Source organism: Rhipicephalus microplus, chromosome 7, assembly GCF_043290135.1.
Source record: "Rhipicephalus microplus isolate Deutch F79 chromosome 7, USDA_Rmic, whole genome shotgun sequence".
In the NCBI taxonomy this organism is placed as follows: domain Eukaryota; kingdom Metazoa; phylum Arthropoda; class Arachnida; order Ixodida; family Ixodidae; genus Rhipicephalus; species Rhipicephalus microplus.
The window spans coordinates 35,922,860-35,950,666 of record NC_134706.1 but is presented as its reverse complement, the minus strand read 5'-3'; the positions used below and the strand labels follow the sequence as shown (position 1 = coordinate 35,950,666).

The 27,807-nt window shown below is 46.0% G+C and overlaps 1 protein-coding gene across 2 annotated transcripts; it reads right to left on the bottom strand.

The window, feature by feature from the left end:
- Nucleotides 1-239: 239 nt before the first annotated feature.
- LOC142761682 (uncharacterized) lies at nucleotides 240-17,799 on the bottom strand. Of its 2 annotated transcripts, none has more exons than XM_075869011.1 (4): nucleotides 17,643-17,799; nucleotides 4,601-4,662; nucleotides 4,055-4,195; nucleotides 240-511 (listed from the first exon to the last, which is right to left on the bottom strand). In XM_075869011.1, the coding sequence occupies exons 1-4, from the start codon at nucleotides 17,683-17,685 to the stop codon at nucleotides 302-304; spliced, it is 456 nt and encodes a 151-aa protein (XP_075725126.1). In that variant the 5' UTR covers nucleotides 17,686-17,799; the 3' UTR covers nucleotides 240-301. The 2 variants fall into 2 exon arrangements, with proteins under 2 accessions (XP_075725126.1, XP_075725125.1); XM_075869010.1 differs by lacking the exon at nucleotides 17,643-17,799 and adding an exon at nucleotides 9,685-9,841.
- Nucleotides 17,800-27,807: the final 10,008 nt, after the last annotated feature.

The window sequence follows — 27,807 nt, the reverse complement described above, 5'->3', positions numbered from 1 at the left end:
CTATAATACATAACCTGGCTGACATTTCACGTAATGAATGTCTGGCATATGTGCATTGCATCTTTTTGACCGGGTCACCTTTGCGATGTGCCTCATTTTTCTCGATTTCTCCCACATGGGCGGCAGCCCAGTGAGGTTGGATCGAGAAATATGTCTTGTCGACCCCAGCGCATTTCAAACGCACGTCCATCTACGCGCACAATGTGTATATGAAATTATTCGATCATTTTCTCAATGTATATGAATATCAGTGCGTGCATGTATATTTATTTTCATTGGTTTTGGTGAATTTGGATGAAAATTATTTTCTTTTTGACCTCCTTCTTCTACTTTCCCACTGCTTTCGTAGTATCGTTATGTTTAGCCGTACTTCTTCTTCAAATTGGCATTTGCGCATCATGCTCTTGCAGGGATTTCGACCATCCTTTATCTCCAGACAATTTCCGCCACAACACATGCCCACTTGTTCACCAACCTTCCCAACACGCCCAAGAACCTCGTCGTCTTCAATCTGAAAAAAAAAAGATGAAAATCACAGTTAAGCGAAGAGCAGTCCGCCATAATTACACGCTAGCACTTCTCTTTAAAGTTTAGCGTGTGGAAAATTTCATGCGAAAATATTTACGGTGCTGTAAGTTTCCCTAGAAACTGCATTCCATCTTGCAATTTTTGGCTTCGGTACACTTGACATTCGCGTTTTCAGCACACTTGTTTAATTTTGTAACTTTCAATTCTTCCCGTGGCCGAAGAGAAATTATAGAAAGTGTTGACGCGATGATGGCTACGAATTAAGATTGGAAGCAGCGAGCTCAAAAGAAGTGCACTGTGACATACAGCTGTGACATACAGCAGTACTTGTTCGTAAAACATTCCGTATAATTTGGTTAATATTGCGATAGCCGTCTCGGCTGGGCTCTGCCGTGTCCGCCGCCGTCATGCACCGTATAAGTATACGTATATATTTGAAAACTCAAGAAAAAATTGGCCCCATATCTACATGTTACACTGCAAATGTCATCAAATGACAATCGTCTTGCGTGTAGGGAGAGTGAACAAAACGTTCATTTGATGTTCTGCCAAAGAAAATCGGTGCATGGTATTCTGGAGGCGCTGCGTTAGAGTGCCTCAAGCGTGCAGCGGAGGCGAATGAGTGCATCAAGCCACGTCACACGTGAGACATGAGCGCCATCTGGCAGTTTTCTTAGAAAATGAAGTGCGTGACTCTAAAACGGGTGTGCGCGCCCGTCTCAGAGGTGATAAGGTGTAGAACACAAGGCGAAAGGTAGGTGTCACCACCGTCTCGTCTTAAAAAAGCATTGGAAACGCCTTTTTCGTGCAAGCCTTCCATGGTCAGCGCACCGTGATAAGCGCTACGGTCCTCAAAATTGCTTATGTATGCCTTTTCTAGTAAAAGGCTCTCATGCAGAATATATACGTGTTGTTATGGCGCCCCAGACATGCGCAATAATTGCTTTTTATTTGAAAATTGCACAAGCATCACACTGAAGCTTGAGCAACATTGGTGGGCGCTGCGAATGGGAGTTGGCCGTTTCAAGTACATGATGCCGTTAGGAGTGGCAGACAGGCAGACGGACCGACAGACAGACAGACGGACAGACAGACAGACAGACAGACAGACAGACAGACAGACAGACAGACAGACTAAAATTTTTTGCGTCGAAGGTCTCCAAGAAAGACTATCGTTTTTAAAAGCCGCCCGCACTCGGCACCCAGATCATCGCGATGCTACAATGCGCGCTTATCTGCCACGCGTACTTTGCCCCGCGGATGGGGGTGGTGGTTAGCTGCTTGCGCACGCGCGCTTATCCTTCAGTGGGGAGAATCGTGTGCCTTGGCCTTTCACCGGAAGGATTGCGTTAGTTGCCTGGACCACAAAAGTCAACTTCGCTCTCTCTGCAGGCCCCGTTTGCGGAAAGAGCACGTTTTTCAAACACAGTGAAGTAACAAGTGGGACACTTGTTAGTTGGCACTCATATCTCTACCTGTGATTACGTTTCGTGCGTCATTTTTGTTTTAACAGCGCATTAAGCGTCTACATGAAAACGTTGTTAGCTCTCGTCATGTGTTTGTTGTTTTTATGCGTCATTTGTGCGTGAGCAGTGCGCTGCACGTTTCGATCTGCTAGCCGTTCTCAGCGTTACGTTTCAAGTTATTGCTAACGCATTCATTGCTTCACCCTTGTGGCGAAATTGTGAGTTTTTTCCTTCACTATACATTGTTGAAAACTCATTTACACTTGTACATTTTTGCGTGACCAGTTGATCAGGCATATACTAGCCTCTATGGCAATTTACTTTATATTGCTACGCTAACGCGACAGGGAGGACGAAGAGGGGGACGAAGAGCGCTTGTCTTGCCTAGATTGGTTCATCCAAGTCTTCTGCACTTTTCACAATTTTAAAGAAACATTTATTATGCGGACATACTCCGGACCACTTAGTGTCCGCAGTATAGATTGAATAAATAAATAAATAAATAAATAAATAAATAAATAAATAAATAAATTATTGTTCTTATCTAATTTCTCTCTTTTTTACCAAGCATTGTGTAAAATTTCTATTAAAGGTAGAGTGTGGCCAATCCCTCATGTGGGTATGAGCCAAGATATAGGCGACAAGACAAGACAAGAGTGGATCGGTGCCGGGTGGCAGCCATTCAGCCCCTTTCCATCAGCTCATCTTCCGATAAACATCTTTCATCGTAGCAATACTATTACGACAACAAGTGATTCTGTACAATTATTCCTTCACTTTCGAAGTGGGATGAACGAACCTTTCCCGATATCTAAGCACGTGTTATCGAGAAATTGCTCCATTTACATGAACGGATATTATTTATTACTATGCGCTATGGCTGTCGTTTGTATGTTCTTACCGGTGCCGTTTCGTATCCCTAGTTGTCGTGAGTGTTTCGCTTCAGTGCAACGCAACGTTTGAGCTTCTCGGTAGCAAATTCTTCCAAAACACTCACTGGCGAAATTTGCAAACACTCGACAAATTGGTACGTTTTCACTAGGCTGGATGTCTGAAAATCTCTTTGGTCACTTTTTGACGTGTTCATTTTTTGTTTTGTAGAGTGGAACCACGTCAAGCGTCTATCATTTTTTAGTTGAAGCTTGAACGTCGTTGTGTCATAATTTTAATCGCTGTCCTATTGGCACCCGTATCATCACATTTTACCTCCGCTGCGAGACGTTTGCCTTTTGAATTTTATCTCTAGTTTACCGTTTCCCAGGCTTCCCAGAACTTCAATGCCTGTCTGATGTCTAGAAGCCCAATGGCATTCGAACAGATTATCTTGAATGAACGTTCCATCGAGCCGTCCTAGTGTAATGAAAATGGTTCTGTAGTTTCCCCCCTTAACATTCTTTGACTCTTTGGAGTAAGAGACATAATGACATCTAGGCATATTTTCTGACAATAGGCGATGGTATTCGCCATTATTCAACGCATCGAATTCAAGTATATCAGGAGAACAGAATGTAAAATGTAAAAAAAAATTATCAGCGGTAAATAGGACCGGAAAAAATGCAGTCCGGAGTGTCTTGCCCAAAATGTATATGAAAACGAGGTGCGTCCTAAATCGCTTACAACAGCCTTCGTTTACTCAAATGGTAGTGACGCACCGCATAGAAAAACATTCATTCTCGGCACGGAAAATATATTACTGAAAACCGTGCGTTTTCATTTCTTTCTTCGAGTTGTTCGAGTGAATTCGTGAACAGTATATTCATTTCAATCATACGCGCCACCTTAGGTCTTCTCACTAGTTATTGTATTTTACACTTGAGAAGCAGGCTGTACACATGGCAAAACTAAGGTCAATAAACTTGTCTATGCTGAATTCTCAGATTCTCTGCCACGACAAGTGCGAGTATCCGTCCCCCTTCAGCTCGTTAAATAAAAAAAGAAGCTTACAAAAATACCAAATCTGGCAAGGTATTTTTCTTGCGTGCTACTTCAAAAGGTGTTAGGTATCTGAACGCAATAAAATGCTTAGAAGAAAATAAAGCGGTATGGCAATGAAAGGATACCAAGCACGGTGTCCCGTCTCTGAATCTTCCCTGATTAGCCTCAGCGAGAACCGTAATACGGAAAGGATCGGTCTTTCCGTTTTCTCCTTCTTCTATTTCTTCTTCAGAACATAGCGTGACGCAGGATTTCATTGTGACATTCTGAAAAAGAAAAAAAAAGTAATTACAGGTCTTTACTTTATGTTGCAACTACACGTGTGCGCTGCGCCACTGGCCTGCAGTGTTTCACTCACGCCAGCCGCACCGCCGCCGAAGTCCCTATAGAGATCGTGCCGCCACCGCCGCACGCAATTGCGGCGTGCCGTGGACGATGATGCCGATGACGATGAAGAACAAGCGCGTTCCAGGCCACAAATTCTCTTTCTGCCATTTTCTCTTTCTGCCTCACATTGACCAGTTTACTGTCAATGTGAGGTTGTGTTTCCTTCACGCCGGAAGATGTACATGCCGAGGTTTTACCGCACGATCTCTACACGTGACATGATACACCAGCGTCATTAAACAACCAGGACGCTCTGAAAGGCTTTTGGGAGCCCCAACACTTACCTCTGGAGGACAAAAAGGTCCACACTGGTATGTTGTGGTAAGTGGTCTTGTGGCGATAATGACTGGAACGGTAGAAAACAACAAAATATTGCGATTTTTTTTGTCGTTAACGGAAGTAACAAGATTACAAATAGAAAGGTTCTGTAGCGCAGCTTTTCTGCAACTTGATGGTGCTGTTAAATTATTGAAAGCTGGGAAAATCTTCATGTCTTCAATCAACCGAGAAAAGGTATCTATTAGGATCCTAAAAAACAAATTTCACTGCATCAGTAGTGCTTTGCCTTTACCGCTAAAGAAAAAGTTTTCATGCAATTACGCTGCAGAAATCGTCCTAATAAAGTATTTTCTCGCTTCACAAGTTTTGCAAACTGCGTGACAAAACAGCTGAATGCACAGTAACCGGTTTTATTTAACTTTATTACTTGTATTTATTCCCTCACGTTATGGATGGCACCGAATTCAAAGGTAAATCAGGGCCGACGCACAGGTTCTCAAATGGGATTGCGCTGAACCCAAGAGTTACGCGAAAGACATATCTCCAGGTTTCCGCGAGTTGCCAGAACAAATGCAACCCACACCCGTTTCACCTCCATGAGCAATTGATTTTTATATGCGACGCATCTTGTGTCAGGGGCTGTGTCTCCCTTCCCTCAGTCCTGCGGTGTCCACCCCCCTCCCCCTGTGCACGCGCGTCCACTCCTCTTCTACGCTCTCTATTCTCCTGACGCCCACGCCAACATAGTACATGTCCCCTCTCTCTCCTCTCCTACACTCCCCCCTGTAACTCCTCTAGGAATTCTCGACTCTATGGAGCGGCGCGCACGGCAGGTGGTGCGACAGCTGCATACTCCGCTGTGGCGCCGCGGTTTAGTTTCGCGGCATAAAGTGATGAAGCGTGCTCCTTACTCCTTCCTGCGCAACTCCGCAATGGGCGTCAGCGTCAACGCGACCGCCATTGTCAGCGTTAGCGCCTGTATAGTGCCTAGAGCATTCCAGGCACTTTAGCGCCTGCACAAGCTTCTAATAAAGTACATTATCTCCCGTTCAAGTGAACCATCTCCCCGCTGCTTCCTATCCACGCATGGTTCCTTTTAGCGAGAGATTGTGTAATTTTTTTAACACGAAAGTGTTTAAGCCGCGGCTCACCAGGACTTCAATGACGTATTGCCGTCACGGAAGTGACGTCAAAAAATACGCACGATGAGAAGAGGGAAAAAATGGTCCGTCATCGGGAGTCGAACCAGTGACCTGTGGGTCCGCGGCAACAGATGCCGAGCAAGCTGTTCAGTGCGCCATGGTCACATTTTTTTGCTTTATTGCGTTCTTGACTTCAGATTATAATAGTCGAGCAATCATACATCATACTCGTTTTATACACGTTTATACATAAAATATATGACATCTTCATCATAGTCATTCGTGTTATACATATCACGCACTCGGACTACAAGTGCTACGAAACACTCATGAACAGATGGTACTCTTTCATCACAGCGTCTTTAAGCCAGCAAGCTGCACCACACATAATGTAGACCAAGTAAAAGATAACATCCAAATGCTGAGCAAAATTTCCAAAGGGCAGAGAGCGTATGCCGTGCGGATGAAGAAATTGGTCTATCTTTAAAGTCTTCTGCAATATATGCCCTAGAACAATATGACATTCTTACAATCAATAAAGACATGTTCAATAGTTTCTGACTGATTACACTGGCAGCACACATTTCCTCCTACTACATAAATCCCTCTGCTTTGCGACATGTTTTCAGAGGCAAGGTTCCTGTGTGTAGTTTGAAAAAGATGGTCTTTACGTTGAGCGGTATCGACATGTTTTCAACTCGTTTTAGAACATATTGTCGACGTCAGATGTTCCGTTGAAATGGCGCCGAGGAACCGTAGAAGGAAACCCTTGATACCCTGCGGCGCGATACGGGCAATACCGAACGATGTGGCCTGCTTCCCCACAGTGAAAGCACAGGGGCCTATGATCAGGGGTACGCCAGATGTCAGTTTTGCGAAGTGGTGGCCGCCTCGGCATCGAAGTTTCTCTGTAGTACCAAGGCGCTGTCGGCGGATGTTGCTGGTGGTACTGATATGGTGTCGGTACGTTCGCTGGCTGTCGGCGGACTACGTCTGCATAGCTTGCCCTGGGAGTGCTCGTGTTCGGCTCAGGAAGTGAGAGCGCTTGCCTGATCTCCTGGCGTACAACTTCCGTTACTGAGGCGATCGCGCAGTCATTCGGTTTGGCGACGAGTTTCTTGACCTCTTCTTGTACGATTTCTCGTATCAGTTGGCGCAAAGAACCTTCGTCGGGTGTTGTTGCTGTGGTAGAGGCTGCCACGCTGATCGGTGCACTGTGGGTTGGGCGGTCATACTGGTGATAACGTAGATGCAGTGCGCGTTCGATAGATGTCGCCTCCTTGGAGAATTCATCCACACTTGCAGGCGGGTTTCGTACGAGGCCAGCGAACAGCTGCTCCTTAACGCCCCGCATGAGGTGGCTAACCTTTTTAGCTTCGGGCATATTAGGATCTGCTCGACTAAATAGCCGCGCCATGTCCTCAACAAACATCGTAACGGATTCATTTGGTTTCTGAATCCGTGACTCGAGGAGACGCTGTGCAATTTCTCGTCTTTCAGTGCTCGCGAACGTGTCGAGAAACTTCTGCCGGAACTCGTCCCAAGACGACCACACGCGATTCGTGAACCACGTTCGGGCTCCGTCTTGAAGCGGAAAATAAACGTAGCCCAATTTCTGTGTGGTGTTCCAACCGTTAACATTCGCTGTGTGCTCGAATTCCTCGAGCCAGTCATGTGCATCCTCATATGCGTTTCCGTGGAAGTCAACCGGAAGTCGAGGGTTCAAAACAGTCACCTGTGTCGTGCTTGGGCTGGACATGTTGGGGCCAGTGCTTCCAGGCACGGTCATGCTTTCTGGCACAGTCACGCTTTCCGGCAATGGACCAAACTCCGGGCTGAGGCCTAACAGGCGCCGGCTGCTGCGGTGAACGGGGGTGTCGATGCGCGGAATTCTTTCTTGACCAGATGCGGGGCTGTTGTCAGGCGTCCCGAACATGTACCCAGCGCCTCCACCAGTGTCACAATGCAGAAACAGCAGGAGTCGAATCCAGGGAACTCACTTTAATTATATTAGAATACTGGTAAACTGATCAGAAGAGAACCTCGTCTTCTTCACTCGCTGCGCGTGTTCTTCGTTGTTCTCTTCGTGCTGCATATTCAATGTGGCAATATTGGCCAAACGCTTTTTCAAACATTGATCTATAAAGGGGTACAGGGAATTAACTGTCAACTAGATCCGTCGGAAGGCGCTTTCTTTTCACGTTGGATAAGTAATTCATAGAATACCTTGAACCTAGGAATCAATACGGCAACACCACTTCGCGGAAGAACGGCGGCAAGGATCATCGTTCCCTTTCTGTGATCATACAGAGAAGTCAGGCATGTGATCAAGTAACATTGTTTGAAACAAACAACATAAAAAGGCATCTCTCTGGTCTGTTAACAGCGTGAAATGAGATACTACTTGGTTCAGAAACAGATGACACAAAGAAATACTTCCTTTCTTGAATCGCTCAACAAATTTGTTCTTGATGTGCACTCCCACGTAGAGCTCCTAATGAATCTAGCAAACGCCCTGTGAATTTTCTGTAGGCTTCTACGTGTGTAGATAAGTGCTTGCAAAAGGTACATAATTCTAGCAGCTAGACAAACATTACATATTGCGGACCGAGAGAAAATTGATAATTCCCGGCATCCTCATATTTCATCTGTCACCCGCAGTTCCTTTCTTTTCTCAAACCAAAGCGATTATATGTACAAGCACTGCTTACTGGGTGAGTTGGTGTATGATAAATTGATATTGCTTTAGCGCAGCTCAGTTTCAGCGTAAAGGAAAGATACTATGCAGTCAAAAAGGGGAAAGACAGACGACAGTGTGAGCGCTTACTTCCAACTTTTGGTCATTGCGTACCCTTATACAACACATTATATAGCTCATTCCATGTGACGCCACACACATGACAAAACCGTACACGTGTGGCACAGCACACTATCAAGGAAACCTAGTTGTGATCTGATTTCAAATTAACAATTCTATATCAATGCTTCACAGCTCGCGCTCCGGAAAATTGAGCTCTTTTTGAGATAAAGCCACAGACGGCGCACTCACACACAGCTTCGCACATTTTGCGATAGCGTTTGCCTAAATAATTTCCCGTGTCAACTGGTTACGACTGTGGCCCAAGATGACACACTGGTCAAAGAATGGAGTGCCTCCACACGCCTTACAATGCATATCCAGGAAACCACCAGAATAAATCTTGTTTGCTACATTGCAAGAGTGCTCGCGCAAGCGGTCATTAACACGCCTACCAGTCTGCCCAATGTAAACCGCGCCCCACGACAGCACGAAGATGTACACAGAAGCTAGGGTGCATTCAACAAACTTAGTTACATGCTTCTTTCAAGAGGTGGGTTGCACCTCCTTCTTGGGGTTGGTAAGCTTACATAGACGGCTTAGTTCGTCTGCAGAGAACACCACGCGGACATTTCCTCTCAGGACTATTTTTTCGAATGGTGTGAAATCAGATGCACGTACCTAATCACACTGGTTTTCTCAGCATCGGGCTCACCATTAGTCTGAGGCCGTCCCTTCGTAGGTGGCCCATGCAACAGGCCCTCAGCTACCGACACCTGCACCAACACTGGGTAGGATGCCAAGGATAACTGCTTGCTTTGCCTTGCAAAAGTAGTGGCCATAGTGTAGTGGCATGACTTCATCAGGGCATTTCTAAAACATAACCTGGCCATCCCTCGTTGTATCAGTTTTGAGTGCGCCGAATCGTACTGCAATAGAGGCTTTTCCGACCGCGGTTCATAGCACCAGCCAGTGTGCTCAAACGAAGAACCGAGACGATGGTCAAAAAGTGGATTGTGCCTCCTTGCGGTGTATTGTACGACACTTCAAGTTGTACAAGACACTCCTGAATTATTGGCAGAATTTCTGCAGCCTGCAACTCAATCTCAAGTGAAGTAAACTCAATAAAGAACAAGAATCGTCCACATACCGAAAAACCTGTCGCACCTTCGTCTGAGCGAGCTTATCAGACAGCAAAACATCAAGACGGACGAGAAAAAGATCGCTCAGTATGGGTGCAGTGCACGATCCTATGCATACCCCCGTTTTCTGTAGATAAAAAGCGTTGTCCCATTTAATAAAAGTTGACACGACATAAAATTGTAAAAGCTCTGAAAAATATCAACTATATATCAGGGCGTCATTCAGGAACCTTATGGCACCATATTCATCAATGGACTGTTCGACTACTTCGAGCAGGTCTTTATAAGGAATCGATTAAAAAAAATCTTTATTGTCAATGGAAAATGCTTGGCAACCTTTATCAGCCTTAGTTTCTAAAAAAAGTGATTATTTCATTCGAGTTCCTTATCAGGAAGAGGTCTTTAATGGATAAACACTTAAGCTTGACTTGTAACAACAGTGCTGCCGGCTTCTGCCAGGAGTCGTATTCTGACACAATAATCCTTAGAGGAATGTCAACTTTATGGGCTTTTGCACTGAATTTAACCTATAGGTGGTTCAGTTTGCTATTTCGTGATGACTTCTCTGATTTACCAAAGTTGAGGTTCTTGCATAGCTAAATAGCTGAGGACTTTACTTTGTTTAGTGACATGCCATCGCACCGCTTGAAGACTTTGGCAACGGCACTGCTGGCTTTTTCACGAAACACCCCCGTAGGAAGCACACAGAAGCCACCTTTCTTATCAGCTGGTAGCACACATAGAGAATTGTCCGTCAGCGACGCGCTTAACCGAGAGTTTTGAACGTGCTACCTTAGAGCGGGAAACCACGTCAACACCCTCAGAAATGAGACGTGGAACTGCTTCTTCTGTTGCACACTTTGACACTTGCCTCACGAAAGTCAACAGTTCTTCGGGTCTTCTCCTGGTTTCCACTGCGAACTTGAGACCCAACGACAGAGCGTCATGAATGTAGCCCGGAAGGTTAACCTGCTCTGTCACGTGCACACGGTTGTGGCGTTCGGGAGCTTTCCTAAGGAGACGGCTCTGGAGCTGTCTCAAGCAGACCTGCCACTGAACGTCTGTCTTCTGGGTGATCAGACGGGAAAACGTGCGCAGGTTCTTGTCCAACAACGAGGGATTCGTTTATATTGCCACCCAGAGTTGTGAGCCGGCAAGCCCTGTCGAGCCAAAAAGGGAAAAGAGAACGAAGAAGTGTGGTTAGCGCCTCGTTTGAAGATACACGTTCGTGTCTTTCTGCCCAGCTGTTGCTGTCTTGTCTTCACGGCTCTTGGTGCGTGACAATATATACGCGTAACCGGGTGAAGACAAGTTGCTTGCTCGAAAGCATGCTCGTTGCCGTCTATGTGATGAATGCTCTTCTCGTTTGCGCCACAATCACAAAAACATTTCCGAGTGGCAGGCAGTCCCTTTAAGCATAGAGTTTCCTAACATCAACTAGAGAGGATTCTGTCGCTGCGATCGTTCAGCGACCGTGGGAATGATGGGTAGTACACACATTTGCCTAGTCTTCGTACTTGCGGGTGGTGAATCGTACTTGAGGCTTCGTTTATTGCGGTGCTTTGGTTTTGTTTTGAAAAAGAAAAATTCAAGCCTTTTGAGCTTCGTGACCCGATTTGGAAAGGTGAGTCTAAAAGAGCAAGGTGGTGAAGCACATTACCTGAACATTTGCTAATTTTTGTTTCGTGAGAAAACAGCACCAAGCCACACGAACACACCCGGAGCCAAAATCAGGCCGGAAGTACGAAGATTAGACAAGTGTGTGTACTACCCATCACTCCCATGCTCACCGAAGCGCCGTGTGTTGCAGCTCCCATAGACACTAGCCCCAGAGTTCCCTCTAGTGTATATTAGGAAACACTATGCCTTTAAGTGTCCGCTATGCCGTAAGTATTTCTTTTGCGAGTCAGCAACGAGCCCACTACACGTGCACTCACACAGCTGCTGTCTTTGTTTATGGTTGTGTATACAAAATGCGTGAGTCTCTAAAACACCCAATGTTTGCTAAATTCACAGATTTTGACATCCGGCGTGAATCTAAACTTCTGCCACGCAATATATGATGCCCGGGGAAGATACCTTTCCCTAGGTGACATTCATATGTGCTTTTACAAAGCAGTTTCAACAAATATTTAGGCTTGCTGGTCGAATACTGTTTATCACGCAGATTCGTCTTGAGTTCGATCCTCACTCGGACCATGAAATTTTTATTATTTATTTTATTTGCATCATTCTTGTTTATTGAGTCAGGGAGAAGATGATTTCTCGCTGGAAACCAACGACGCCGACGCCGGAATTGCTGTGAAACGATCTCGTTAATGCTGTTGCGTTAATATTGCCGCGCTCGAAACAGAGAACGAAGACGATGTGCGTGCGAACATTTTCGTGAAAAGGGACACTGAAAAAGACGACGTGCTTCTGTTTAGGTCTCTTGCTCTTGGCTCCTGCATAAAAACACACGCCGTCGGTTCTAGGACTCAACGTCTCGGTGATCTGCTTACGTTGAACCGCGACAATATTCTACTACGGAGCTATACTGGTGCTTGAAACTGCTTTGGGGAAAAAAGAAAACCCACTCTGTGCACTCTAGGCTCGAGATACCCAGTGCGCCGTGTGTCATGCCTATTGCCATATAGGCTTCATGTTAGGCACAGTAGCACGTTAACTGACGCAGTATAGTGCGTTAGAAGAGTTTAATAACACCAGGTTTCACACAATGCGATTTGGCTTGAACTTTGAAAAACTGCCCACCCACTCAAAAAGCTCAGCCATAATTCTTTATCGTCATTGATCACATTATCTCTCTATATCAGCCACAGCATCAAAAAAGGCAATATATATATATATATATATATATATATATATATATATATATATATATATATATATATATATATGTTGTAGGCGGTGTGTATCACACACATAGAGGATGTGCTTGCTCTCTGCAACCGTTTCAGCACATCCATGTCTGAATCGGAGAGAATTCGTCATCTATTGAAAGGGTTCGGCACGGACGCGTTCAATGACTTGGTCATACAAAACCCGACCACAGTCACTGACGTTGTTGCCACGTGCCAACGCCTAGAGGAACTTGAGTCCCAAGGCTTACCGCCGGACAGCGCTGAAAATACCACCACGACTGATGTCTCATTGCGTGCTAAGATCCGGGCGATTATACGGAAAGAGCTGCAATCTTTCGGCCTCTCAACGACACCAAGTCCACCACCCCCCTCCAACACTTCTTTGCGCGACGTTATCAAAGAGGAGTTGGCGTCCTTGACCGGGCCAGCGTATGTGTACTCTCCGCTACCTCGACTCCAGCCGACGTACGGGCAAGTCCTCGCTGGTTCACCACCCGTCGTACAACCGATGCCCGCACACTCGACGCCTGTCCCACTGGCTTCGTTAACTACAAGTGCGCCTAGCCAGCCTTTCCACCCACCATGGCGGCCATCTCGTCCGATCTGTCATTACTGTGGCTTCCGGGGCCACATTGCACGCTTCTGTCGGAAGCGTCAGCAGGACGAGCGTCGTGGATTCGACCCCTACGGGCGGGATGATGAGACAAGCGGCTCCGCTTTCCAACGTCATCCTTATGATCCGCCGCTACGTCGCTCACCGTCTCCAACTGCGACATCTGAGCCAACCCCTTCGTAACGCTCTACTAGACACCGCTCACCATCACCCCTCCGCCGCTCCACGTCTCCATTGCGACCTGTCTCGCAATTCACCAACCAACGCCCGGAAAACTAACCTCTGCAGCTCTTGAAAGAAAAGCTGCATCGAACGAAAAGACAGAAATTCCTCCAGGGCGTCCATACAATACGATATCTGTTTTAATAGAAGGTGTGTACGTGGACGCTTTAATAGACACTGGTGCTTGTTTGTCTATGATTGATCGTTCCTTGTGCTCACGTCTGTGAAAAGTCACCACCCCTTATGATGAACCTACACTGCTCGCTGCTCAAGGGGATGCCATTAGACCTGCCGCTATGTGCACCGCTTTTGTTTTCATAGCTGGTCTTCTCCATTTTGTGCTATTTGCCGTGCTGAATTCGTGTGCCCACCAACTTATATTAAACTGGGATTTTCTGTCTACGGCGAACGCTTCCATCTGCTGCCGAGAAAATGTTGTTCATATGATGGAAACTGACTATGCCCTTTATGCGGATGACAAGCCCGTTCGCTTGCTCGCTGCGGAAGATACCGAGCTACCACCTGATCATCAGCGAATAGTTACCATCACTTCTAATGTGATCGACTTTGGTGCCGTGTTTGCCGAACGCTGTCTCGCAAGAGGTATAGCCTTTGCTTCAGGTCTAGCGCGGTTCCACAATGGCTCCGGATTTCTCTATGCTACACACCAGACGTCTGAGAAAATTCTCATTCCTAAAGGCACCACAATGGCTTGCGTTACCGAATCCCGATTTGTCTTTGTTTCCCCGCTTATGCCAGCGTGTTCTGACTTTCCTTCTATTGGACGTTCATCAAGCGTTTCTGTTCTTGCTGCAGCTATTAGTCCAGAGCTGACCTCTTCACAGACAGATGAGTTGTTTGCCTTGCTACAAAAGCATAGGAGATTGTTTGATGCCCATTCCTCCTCTCTGGGACAGACGTCCTTTATTAGGCATCGAATCCAGACCGATGGCACTTCCATCGTACGCCGTGGACCATATCGCGTCTCTTCATCCGAGTGTGAGGTCACTGAACAAAATGTAGCCTATATGCTGCTACGGAACATTATACGTCTCTCGACGAGTCCTTGGTCATCCCCTGTTGTTATAGCAAAAAAAAAAGATGACTCCGTGCGATTTTTCGTGGACTATAGAGCACTTAATAAGATTACCCACAAGGATGTTTACCCCACGCCGCGCATAGACGATTCCTTGGATTCACTGCAAGGTGCCAAGTACTTCTCAAGCCTAGACCTGCTTTCGGGTTACTGGCAAATACCCATGCACGAGGATGACAAAGAAAAGACAGCGTTTTCAACACTAGATGGGCTGTACGAATTCAATGTCGTGCCGATCGGCCTTCGCAATGCTCAAACAACATTCGAGCAGATGATCGACACAGTCTTACGAGGCTTGAAATGGAAAACTTGCTTGTGCTATTTAGACGATAACGTTATTTTCTCGTCAACCTTCTCTCAGCACTTGCAACGACTGGACGAAGTTCTCACGTGCCTTGCAAACGCAGGCCTTCAGCTGAACACCAAAAAGTGCCGTTTTGCGAGCAAGACCATGAAAGTGTTAAGCCACATCGTAAGCAAGGACGGTATTCGTCCTGATCCAGACAAGATTTCTGCTGTCCAACACTTCCCGCGTCCTGAAAAAGCCAAAGATTTGCGCAGTTTCCTCGGCCTCGCTTCTTATTTTCGCCGATTCATTCGACACTTTGCCTCAATAGCTTCACCATTGCACAAGTTGTTCGGATCAGGCGTCACCTTTGTGTGGTCTCCTGAATGTGAAGCGGTGTTTGCGTAACTGAAGTGTGCACTCACATTCGAACCAGTCCTCTGCCATTTCGACACAACCGCGCTCCTGCATACAGACACTAGTGGTCAAGGCATTGGTGGAATTCTCCTACAGCGAGACAAATCTTCACGTGAGAAGGTCCTCGCATACGCGAGCCGTGCACGGACCCCTGCAGAAAGGATTATACCGTCACCGAACAGGAGTGCCTAGCGGTCGTATGGTCGATACAAAAGTTTCAACCTTATCTTCACGGCCGCCACTTTACTGTGGTTACGAACCATCACGCCTTGTGCTGGCTCTCGACAATCAAGAACTTGTCCGGCCGCCTTGGTCGCCGCATTCTTCGCTTACAAGAATACGACTTCACAATTACATACAAGTCGGGAAACAAACATCAAGACGCCGACGCACTTTCGCGTTGCCCGCTCTCTTCGGGGCCACTTAACGAATCCGCCACTGCCGCACTCGAGGAGCTTTCGGCCATCTCTTCCCTACATGTTTCGTCTTTAGCTACTGTGGAGCCAACTTCTCCGAGCGAGTGTGGTTTGTTCTTATCTCCCCAACGTGCTGACCCTTACTGTCGCTGCATCATAGACCGTCTTGACGGGACTTGCCGGCCCCCTAATGTCCGTCTTCGCCGACAGCTGACGCAGTTCAAGCTCAACAACCACGTCATGTACCGTCATATCTACCACCCTGATGGTCAACGCTGGGTGCCCGTTCTACCTCGCTCTCTTCGGGCTCAAGTCTTCAAGACATATCATGACGACATGTCTGCTGGACACATGGGCTTCCAGAAAACGTATGACCGCATAAGATGTCACTACTACTGGTCGGGCTTCCACCTGTGTCGCGAAGTACGTTGCCTCATGCGCCCTTTGTCATCTTCGCAAGCTGCTGACATCAACTCGATGTGGACAATTACAACCACTCCCGTATCCCCTGCAACCATTTGAGGTAGTTGGCGTTGACCTGTATGGTCCGCTTCCTATGACTGTCACGGGCAATCGATGAATAGTTACAGCTGTCGACCACCTGACCAGCTACGCCGAAACAGCTCCCGTGCCTTCTGAATCAGCTTCGGAAGTGGCTGACTTCATCCTTCGAGCAATAATCCTTCGTCACGGAGCTTCTTCTGTAATTCTGAGCGACCGTGGAAGAGTATTTCTTTCACAACTCGTCGAAGAAGTGCTCAAGGCATCCGGCACTACACACAAAACAAGCTCCAGTTACCATCCTCAGACGAACGGCCTGACTGAGCGCTTTCATCGTACACTATCAGATATGATAGCGATATATATCGAACCGGACCACAGAAACTGGGACACCATTTTGTCATTTCTCACTTTTGCGCACAACCGGTTACTCACCATTCTACCTCGTCCACGGTCGCTTCCCCTCTTCTTTCCTCGATGTTTCGTTCTTCTCTGCGCCTGTTAAACCATGTTCATCTTCAAGTGAAGAATACGTGTCTCGTCTACTTCATTGCCGCCAGCTGGCTCGCGCCAACACTGAAACCAAGCAATAGGATCGCAAGCTTGAATGTGATGCCTCTCATTGTGCCGTGTCCTTCAGCCCTGGCGACAAAGTCCTCCTTCTTACACCCATTCCCACTACCGGCCTGTGCGAGAAGTTTCAATTACGTTTTATTGGCCCCTACACTGTCTTAGAGCAAACGTCTCCTGTCAATTATAGCGTGGCACCCACTCTTCTTCCAACGGACCACCACTGGCGGCCAGCATAAATAGTCCACGTATACCACATGAAGCCTTTCATACGGCGTTCCTCTTCGCTTCAAACTGCGGCCAAGAACTGCGGTCAGGATGACTGCTTTCACGGGGGGGGGGGGGGGGGGGGGGTTAGTGTAGGCATTCATTAAGCACATCTGCTATCTTTACACATGTTCATCATCATAAGTGGTCGCCATCTTCATCTGCTGTGAGGACTTGGCTTGCCTGAGTTCTGTGCCTTGGGTGTGGTCGCTTCGTCGTGTCTTCTGGGCCTAGTAAAGGTCGCCTTCACCGTTGCTTCGCAAGATATATGTACACACACACACACACACACACACACACACACACACACACACACACACACACACACACACACACACACACACACACACACACACACACACACACACACACACACACATATATATATATATATATATATATATATATATATATATATATATATATATATATATATATATATATATATATATATATATATATATATATTGAACGAAATTTCTCAGTTGAATGAGGAATGGTGACATAGCGCATGTTCCCCTAGTCCTTAAAACTCTAATTCTACCACTCTATCACGGTTGTCATTATTGATGACGTAGGGTACCTTTCAACTGTACGTGTGATGGGCGCCCCAAGGGAGTTTACAAGGGGCTGTTGTGAGGCCGGTCCTCTTGCTCTCATTGTGACTGTGCTGCGCGTTCCGCGCAGGTCTGACATTTTTACACATAAGACACTTACCTGTGGACACAGCGCTGACAAGTGCCATCCGTAAAGGATCCATGACTTAGATCGCGAAGGATTTTTTGTGTAGCCAAACGATTTCGCTGTTCGAGCTTTATATTGGCCTACACGCTCCTTGCCCTCTCAGAATCTACCAGGGACTGGAAAGATATTTGCAATTCATATTTATCCTCATACCTTGCAAAAATTTTTTCCACGACATTGTTTCCGAGTTAATTTACTGACGTGTAGTAAACCTGCCATACGATACCAAATTTATTTCAAGCGTTATCTTTTCGTGTCGGGAGAAGTGGTGAGTGTCAATGGAGAACGCTCTTCAAAAAGTTCACGGCAGTGCGAGTCTTCACTAACTCAAATCGACTAACCGATACAACGTGTACGAAAGTCTTTTGAACTGCTCTAAGTTTAGTTTGTGGTGTCAAACTGTATGTGTTCTACGGTGACATGTATGCACGGATAAAAATCTGTTTTAACTCAGAGTTTAACTCCCAGTTGACATTTTAAACGCGAAGCATTTTTAGCGAGCTTCGGCGACTTTGACCGCATCTATCTATCTATCTATCTATCTATCTATCTATCTATCTATCTATCTATCTATCTATCTATCTATCTATCTATCTATCTATCTATCTATCTATCTATCTATCTATCTATCTATCTATCTATCTATCTATCTATCTGTCTGTCTGTCTGTCTGTCTGTCTGTCTGTCTGTCTGTCTGTCTGTCTGTCTGTCTGTCTGTCTGTCTGTCTGTCTGTCTGTCTAGCCACCTACGAATTTTAGCTCTCCTGGTCGTTTCGATAATGGGATCTGTACCAAAATTGGTATGTCATTACATGACTGCATGGAGAACGTAAAGGACAGGCCCCAACGTGGAAATCATGACATGCATGTCATGTAAGTTATGACTGCACGCCACGCTCATGGAGAGCTCGCGGTCGTTTCGCTAGCTTCACATATACCGAATTTGGTGTTACGTGACGTGAATGAGTGACGAACATGGTGTATGACTGGTGCAAACATCATAATTATGACATGCGTGTCATGTAAGACATGACTACATGCTACGCTCATAGTGCGCTCGCGTCCGTTTCGCTAGCTCGACAAATACCAAATTTGGTATCTTTTGTCGTGAATAGACGACGAAAGTAAATGACAAGTTGAAACATGATAATCATGACATGAAAGTGATCTACGGCATAATTTACGTTTGCCTCGTAACATTGTGCTGATTTTAAAGTGACATATCAACGTTCCTCATTTGTGCTTCGCATATTATAGATGGCCTCTGTTCGTGTGATCTGACAAATGTTTTGTTTTGTTTTTGCATACAAAAGTACTATATCGTAAGGTGACATGTGTTAGTGGATGACTCCATAATGATTAAGATCACCTAATTCAGTCAGTGGAGATTTCTCGTGTTTACGTGGGCTTCGGCGCGCTCGACGTATTGTTCGTCAATTTAGGTATACTTTTTCACCTTATGTGGCCGGTTATACTACGGCCTTACTTTGTGCACTCATTCAATATTCTGCCCTCACTACAAACGCTCACCGTGATAGACGTAGTTACGAATTTCATAAAAGCTGCAGGTTTGTTGAGTGGAACCTGTGAAATTTAACACCACGAACTAAATTTCGAGCACTCCAAAAGACTTCCGTACACGTTCTATCGGTTGATCGATTTGAGTAAGGGAAGACTCACACTGCCGTGAACTTTTTAAAGAGCGTTCTCCATTGACTTTCACACCTACTCCCGAGCAGAAAAGATAACATTTGAAATAAATTCGGTATCGTATGGCAGGTTTACTTCATATAGAGGTCAATTAACGCGGAAAAAATGTGGCAGGATAAAATTTTGCAAGGTATGAGGCCGTTCTAATGAACCCGGATGTACAAGTAGGTACACGTGCCTAAAAACGGGTTTCTGTGCTGGTAACCTACAAGGTGATACGTTCCTTCTGACTTGATCTCAATATTATCTAATAGACAGAGACCCGTTACAACATCATCCGTTGCATGAACATCAGCCATTACAGAACACCGAGTGGAAAAACACCTATGGTACCAATCAAAAACAATAGTTGTGACCGCTTCCTTGAGGCGTCTTTCAGGGAGGGCTGTTCTCGTGATTTCAGGGCCGAAAATGTTTGCTTGTCCTCATGGCTATAGCATAAACTTTTTGGATGACCTAATGATGCAGCACATTTACCATTTACGCAAACAACTTCGAAATGTCGATCATAAACGCACGTGCGTGTAATCGGTTTTGTCCATCATGTGTAACACTCCAGAGCGTAGCGAGTATTTTTGCAGAGGTGCGTTCACACTACTTTGATGAGAAGCAGCTCTTTGACTAGCCCGTGTAAGGCTGTCCTTCCGCGCGTCCGTACGAACGCCCCATAACGCGCTCTCCTCGCCACAGGTGTTGGAGTGGTACCAAGTAAGTGACGCCGCAACTACGCGTTGACGTCACGCTTCCCTTGCAGTGCGCGCTGACGTCACTCTCTTCCTCGCCTGCCGCGCGCTCGCCGCAGCGCCCGCAGCTGCCACCTCGTACGTTCGCCCGGCCGCAACACCTGCCGCTACCGCGGCAAGTGCTGTGGTTGTGGCTTATTGTTGATTGATTGATTTGTGGGGTTTAACGTCCCAAAACCACTATTTGATTATGAGAGACGCCGTAGTGGAGGGCTCCGGAAATTTTGACCACCTGGGGTTCTTTAACGTGCACCCAAATCTGCGTACACGGGCCTACAACATTTCCGCCTCCATCGGAAATGCAACCGCCGCAGCCGGGAATCGAACCCGCGACCTGCGGGTCAGCAGCCGAGTACCTTAGCCACCAGACCACCGTGGCGGGGCGTGGCTTATTGTTGTTTGTGTGTGAAAGCTTCATGCAGCTACCATGCATGGCACTGCACAACTACTTTAGGGCGCTATAAAGTGGCACCAGCAATGGCGCACAGGTTTTAAACACAAGTTATTTTGAGCCTTCAGCTAGCCCACCACTTCGTCTGCTACGTGGCCTTATATGGAGGGCAAACAGTGGTGCGTCGAGTTTGATCTCAGCTTACAAACCTCTTTTTGCTGACATGCGGTGCGCACAACCGAGTGAAGGAAAGAAGGAACAGGGGGGAAAGAAAGAGCAGAGATGTTACCAGTCTAGGACTGGTATGCTGCCCTACGCAGGGAAAATGGGGGGCCGATGTTTTCCTTGCGGTCATAGGCGTGCGGCGTTCTGCTCTTAGGGGCCGAATGTTCATTGCAGCCCCCTCCCCCTATCAGTCAAACATTGGGCAGCCTTAGAGCCCCTCTCCTTGCCAGTGCGTATACTTGCAGTCATTGCAAAAAAAAGCGCAAAATGAATTTTGTGAAAAATAGCTCTTCGAGTTAGGTATTAACGGAAGCGTTGGTGAAAGGGGGCATTCTGTACAGTGCTCCTCGTTCGGGATCCAGGCGTGGAGGTTGGCCTCAATTTGTATTGCAAACGCGAAGCCGTGCTGGATCACAACGGCGGGAGTGGGGAGCCATGGTGTGGCTTGTGGAAGGCGAGTGCCCGTTTTGTTACATTTTGTTGCCGATGACCATGGAGATAGGTCTTTCGGCCGAGCGTTGATGAGTATAGGGAATCCCTGAACACTGTCGTTATTTGCAACCATTGCTTCATTACAATTTCAGATGAACTCATGTGCGACGTACTTCAAAGGTGACAAGGCGTCTCACTCTTTGTTTCCAATTTCGTGCTAAATAATGTGCCGATTAAGTTTTATATTGAAGAAAGTGCATGTCCTGTAGTACAGAAGTAGTGTCGTAACTACAATGGAAAGGTTCAGTGCCCTTTCTACATATAAAACGTCAGCGCGATGTAGTCTAGCACTAGATGGGAAAGGTGAATGCTCTTTCCTAACATCTGTAGCTCTTTGCTTAATCTTTTATGAATTTTATTGGTTCGTGAAACGATCTTTATCTTTGTGAATGAACGTGCGTGCGGACTTCAGGGAAATCAGTGGCCGCGGCTCTGTACTCCACTTCAAACGTCATGCGAAACGCCATGGAAGCTAGCGAAACTTTTTGCAGCGGCTGCTTTCGCACCAACCCCGCCGCAGTGGTCTAGTGGCTGAGGTACTCGGCTGCTGACCCACAGGTCGCGGGATCAAATCCTGGCTGCGGTGGCTGCATTGTCGATGAAAGCGGAAACGTTGTAGGCCCATGTGCTCAGATTTGGGTGCACGTTAAAGAACCCCAGGTGGTCGAAATTTCCCGAGCCCTTCACTACGGCGTCTCTCATAATCATATGGTGGTTTTGGGACGTTAAACTCCACATATCAATCAATCAATGCTTTCGCACCAATAACAAGCTCAATAATTTCAACATTAGCGTTAATTGTTCCGTTCTTTCTTTGTTTTACTTTAGAAGAAGAATGTGGCAGGTCTTATGTAGCGTGGGAATCGATGTTATTGAGGGCATGCAGCGGGAAGGTGAAGGTGGCGTATGTTTCTATTGTGTGAAACATTACGCAAGGATGCTAAGGATATGTACAACTGCTATGCACACACACACATATATTGAAGAGTCGGATATGTGTTATAATAAACAGTTGTTTACAGTTGCACCTAAGGAGTCAAGCTGTTGCAGTGGCGGTGGCTCTAGCTGATTACTATAATCTAACGCTGCCATAGCCTGTCGCACCTTTGCCAGAGCCTGGCTCAAGGCAAAGGCCAGTGAAAGCGAAACACTTACTTGTCTGCGACAATCCAGCCGACAAATGGCACAGAAGGCCGTCCTCACTACTATGGACAACCCACTAGGGGTATACGTAGAGGCAGCGGTCGGTAAGTGCGTTCTTTACACCAGTCTCGTATGCCCCGCGCTACCGGAAACATAACATACATGTTCATATGTTACACAGGCACCGCTCTCGTCCTACGCAGGACGAGAGCGGTATTGTATTGATGGAGTTCGGTGGAAAGTGAGACGGGTTAACAGTCATGATACTCGAGGTAGTTGTTTATAAATCCGTAGATTTCTTGTCGCTTGGGTAAGACGCTGAGAACGACGTTATATAGACAACATATACAACTTTCGCTGTAAAAAGTTTAATGTTGCGTAATGATGCTCACATGAACATGGCTATTACCAGCAACAGAAGCGGATGATGAGTAGTACTTATACTTGTCCGTTATGATGGAGAACGCACGCACGTTTCATGAACAACTGTGCATGTGTGGAAGGGGTAATTGACCGTTCTTGAACAAGGTTATCAGGACCGTTGTCAGGGTCTTTCATCAGCTTGATACGTGTTGTTATCCAATCTATTTGTAATCTCTGAGACGATGCTCGGTGTGTAGTGGAATATTATGTTTAGTGTAGCTGTGTAAAATTAGGGATGTCTTTTATCAAATAAATGGTCTATGATGTCTCCTGTCCTGGACGCGGGAATGAGGTTTTGCCATGACCGTGTCGTAAGCGCCTGGAATATACTGCAAAAACCAGGTGTCGTTGGGGTCGCATAAATTTATGTCGAAGTCCAATGCAATGATGAGGGGCGTGGTCCTTTCTCCAGAGTTACTTGAAAGCACTGAGGTCATTTTTTGTGTAAATAAGAAGGTACGTCGATAAGAACAGTTGTAACTTTTAAGTGTTTTTAGCACCCGTAATGTGACATTTTTTTCGCATTTGGATGGAGATAAACAATATAACAGCTGCATCTTGCCGGTAAACTTACCACGAAGCAGAGCCTGGCGACTTACAAAGAGCGTTCAGCTTAGATTAAGGACGACGCAGCGAGCGATGGAAGGAAAAATGATGGGTGTAAGCTTAAATTACAAGAAGAGAGCAGGGTGGGTCAAAGAACAAACGGAGGTTAATGATATCACAGTTGCGATTAATTAATTGATTGATTGATTGATTAATTGAATAAATAATTGAATAATTGATTGATTGATTGATTGATTCATTGATTCATTCATTCATTGGTGGATGCATGGATGGATGGATGGATGGATGGATGGATGGATGGATGGATGGATGGATAAATGGATGGATGGATGGATGGATGGATGGATGGATGGATGGATGGATGGATGGTTGGATGGATGGATGGATGGATGGATGGATGGATGGATGGATGGATGGATGGATGGATGGACAGACGGACAGACGGACGGACGGACTTTATTTTATCCTTCGGAACGCGCTTTAGCACGTTGCGAAGCCAATACCACGTCGGAACAGAAAGACCAAGCCTCTCTGCTGCATGGCGGGCCTGATGAACTGCCCATAGCTGTTGTTCAACTCCGGAGTTTGCAATAGCACCCTCCCATTTGGACGGCGTGATGACTTCCCGACAGTGTAACGCAGGTCACCGCGAGAGCACATGTTTCAAAGTAGCTATACTGTGGCAGTAGCAACATGTATTAGTTGGCTGTATTTCGAGATAAATTTTGTTCGAAAGCGCGGGATTAGGGTACGCCCCGACCTGAAGAATCACGAGTGTCAGAGCCTGAGGTCTGCTTAGTTTTCTGTGCGGTGGAGGGTATTGTCTCCGTGGCATGTAAAAAATGGGGCACCCTTAAGCTCCGCCTTTAAGAGTTGAACGCGATAGCGAAATACGGCCCCTAGTGCACCATTCAACCGCTTAGTGCATGCTTATAATGTGTTTTGTTACGCACACATGCACGCACACAAACACGCACACAGTATATTGGATGAGCGTGCACTATTATCGCCGAATGGGCTCGTTTTCGTCGTGACACCTGTTGATCAAAACGCGTTAAAGGGGCCCTGAAACAATTTTTCAAGTAACCATGGAATGAGTTCACTAGAAGAGCTTATTACCTCATGAATTCAATGCCACAAAAAATTTTAAGAATTCGTCCAGTACGAATGTAGCTACAAAGGTTTGTCGCATGCTGCAATTGCATTGTGTGTTATCTCGTCCCGACAAAAGCAGTGGAAGCTAAGAAGGAAGGGGTGTCAGTGCAATTCTTGTTGTTATCATCGAACTGTTAAGGCACGAATTCTTGGCTGAAATGCCATAGTGGGCAAGTGCCATACCACTAAGGAAACAGGGAAACCCGCTCAAGCTGTTCCTCGAGCTCGAGCAATAGTGAACGTGCCAGAAGAAGAAGATTCTCGATCGCGTATGGTCGCGATCGCCTCAGGGCACTCCGTCCTGCGAGAAGACACGTCCAGCGTGCACACAGATAAATCCGAGCATTCTTGTTAGCTCGTGCTCGTGCCACGCTTGCTTGCTCTGGGGGTTTGGCTGAAATCTGAGTAGCCTCTACTGAATTTCTTCTTGGATAGGCGTATCTAAAGCCTTAGCATTGATTAGCTAGTACCCTTCTGGCTAGTCAATCCAGACAGATGCCGCTTTCTTCGCCTGGACCAGGGACTTATCTCTGGTCTGCTTCTCTTTCACCGCAGGAGCTACCAGTGGACCAGTTCCTACGCAATGGCGTCGCTTCCGTTCCTGTGGCCCTAGTCCCAAGCAACGACGGAGTCATTAAGATGAAAAACCCTAAAGTGATCCAGTCGGAACTCAAAGCAGCGACAACTCACTATCACACCATCACAGAGGTCCGGCAGTTTGGCAAGGGAGGCATTGTCTGCTTTTCTCCTGACCAGCTCTGTGTCAAAGACTTACTTAAATGCTCGATGTTCGCTACCAATCCGGTGAGCGCCTTCATTCCTCCTCACTTAGCATGCGTCAGAGGTATTGTCCGAGGCGTAGACATCAACATGACTCCAGCTGAGGTCCTAGAGATGTTCTCTGAGGCAGGTGCTATTGCAGTTTATAGATGCTCACGAGTTGTAGAACAGACAAAGATCCCTACTGAGTCTGTAATTGTCACATTTGCCGGGTCGATTCGCCCCACTGAAATCAAGGCGTGGCCTTTAATATTCAGAGTCGAACAACTGTCACCTCGTCCCCTCCAGTGTCAGAAATGTTGGCGCTATGGACACACTTTAAAAGGATGTAGGTCAGCTCCCAGATGCCGAAAATGTGGTGAGGCACATACTGCAAATGAATGCAATTGTACTGAAGAAAAGTGTTGTCTTTGTCATGAGCAGCACTGCGCAGATAACGCTAATTGCTCAGCCAAAGCGCGGGAGACTCAAATTATGGAAATTGTTGATCGCAGACGCTGTTCACGAAAGGACGCCATCGCTGAAATTCAGGCAAGAACCCAGGGATATGCTGGTGTTGCAGCCCGACATAATGCAACTTTAGAAGCTTCTCTTTCAGTGTCCATTGCAGACATGATTGAAAAAGCGATGGAGAAAGCTATAGATCGCCTGGCCACCACCCTTTGTGACTCCTTATCTCATATTGTAGCCACTCAGTTGCCGCAAATATATGGGACACCAAGAGATATGAAGGATACTTCCCAAGACAACGTAACTCTCCCACCAAGTGAAGCAGACGCAGAGTCATCTCCTTCAGGGGTACAGGCTGCAGGGCCCTCTTGTACAGACAACCAGAGGATAGGTGAAGACATACTAGAGGATGGTCAGGATTATGATGATATGGACATGGACATCAAATCACTAAAGCGCACTCGATCCCCTGTCTCCAAAAATACTGGCTCTTCAAAACATTCAAAAAACAAAAAATACCAGAAGGAGAACCTATCGAAGAGCGATTTTCTTAAAGACAGCATTTTAGATAAGGTAGTTGCCGAAACAATTCTGTCAAAATGATAGGTTCTATCAAAATTCTTCATTGGAACTGCCGATCTATTCATTCAGCTAGTACAGATTTATTGTATTTATCTTGTAAATTCAATCCAGACATTATTGCACTGCAAGAAACGTGGCTGTCAGCACATAATTCGTTTTACCTACCTAATTTCCGGTCTTTTCGCCTGGATCGCCCATCCAAAGGTGGAGGTTTAGCGTTCTTTGTCAATAATAAAATTAGTTCAAAGATCAAAACTTCGTACAAAAGTATATCCCCCGAATGTGAAATTTTCGCTTTAGACATCACTTTGCCTGGATGCTCTCCCTTCTCTCTGGTAAATCTTTACTTTCCTCTGGGTGTACAAGACACGCGATGTTTAGACATGGCTGTTAATTCGTGGTGCACAAAAAAAATTATGGTTGGAGATTTTAATTCTCACCACACTAGTTGGGGTTTTAGGACTGATCAATGTGGACAACGCTTGTGGGACTGGTCTATAGACCATAATTTATCATGCCTCAACGCTAGAACTCCCACATTTATCCGAGACCGATCCCGCTCTGCCTTAGATTTGAGTTTTATAAGCTCGGGTATTTCTAGCGTATCTTGGACTACTCTAGACTGCGCCACCAACAGTGACCACTTACCAGTACTGTTTGAAATTTCTTGCCCCATTATTCCATCTTACTCCCAAGCTCGAACCTTTATCAATTATTCCAAATTTAAAAATGAACTAGAAGTTGCTTTGACTACCACCACTGAAGACAACGATGAAAATAAAGCCATGAAATTAAGTGCGGTAATTAAAAGAACGTTCAAAAAAGCAGAATTTTCTATTGAGTCTGATACGAGAAAGCCTTGTAGTCAGTGGTGGAATTCTGAGTGCTCTCGTGATCATAGACGACGACAAGCGGCTTGGAAGCAGCTAATTCATAATCAGTCCCCCAAAAATTGGGCAGATTACAAGTTTATTGCTGCTACATTTAAGCGCACCGTGGCTAAAGCTAAAGAAGACTATGACAAAAAACATTTCGACTTTCTTTCCAAACCTAGAAATAAGAAAGCGTTATTCCGATATATGAGATCGCGCAAAATTCTGCCGTCTCTAGCTAACTCTGATTATGACAGGTTATCGACGGAAGAAATGACTAATTCGTTAGAGGCAATCGGAAGAGGTTTAGCTAACAGATTTTCGTCGACTTTGACAATCAACTGGCAAAAGTCCTCTATAAAGACTGACTACGAAAAAGTGACATTGTCCGAAATGTCAAGCGTAATTAGAAACTTACCCTCTTCGGCTCCTGGTCCTGACGGTATAACAGTTCCTATGATTAAAATTTTATTCCAGATATCACCCGGCGACGTCCTCAACCTTATAAACTATTCCTTAAGCAATGCCTGGATACCACATGACTGGAAAATAGCTAGAGTGATTCCCATATTAAAAAAACAAGGGTCAGGTTTTAACATTGACAA

Coding starts and splice junctions, on each gene's coding strand:
- LOC142761682 (XM_075869010.1), bottom strand. CDS start 9,736: ATGTTTTGCTGTCTGATAAGCTCGCTCAGACGAAGGTGCGACAGGTTT. Junction 4,663..9,684: donor AAGGTGCGACAGGTTTTTCG/GTATGTGGACGA, acceptor CTACCGTTCCAG/TCATTATCGCCACAAGACCA. Junction 4,196..4,600: donor GACCTTTTTGTCCTCCAGAG/GTAAGTGTTGGG, acceptor TTTCTTTTTCAG/AATGTCACAATGAAATCCTG.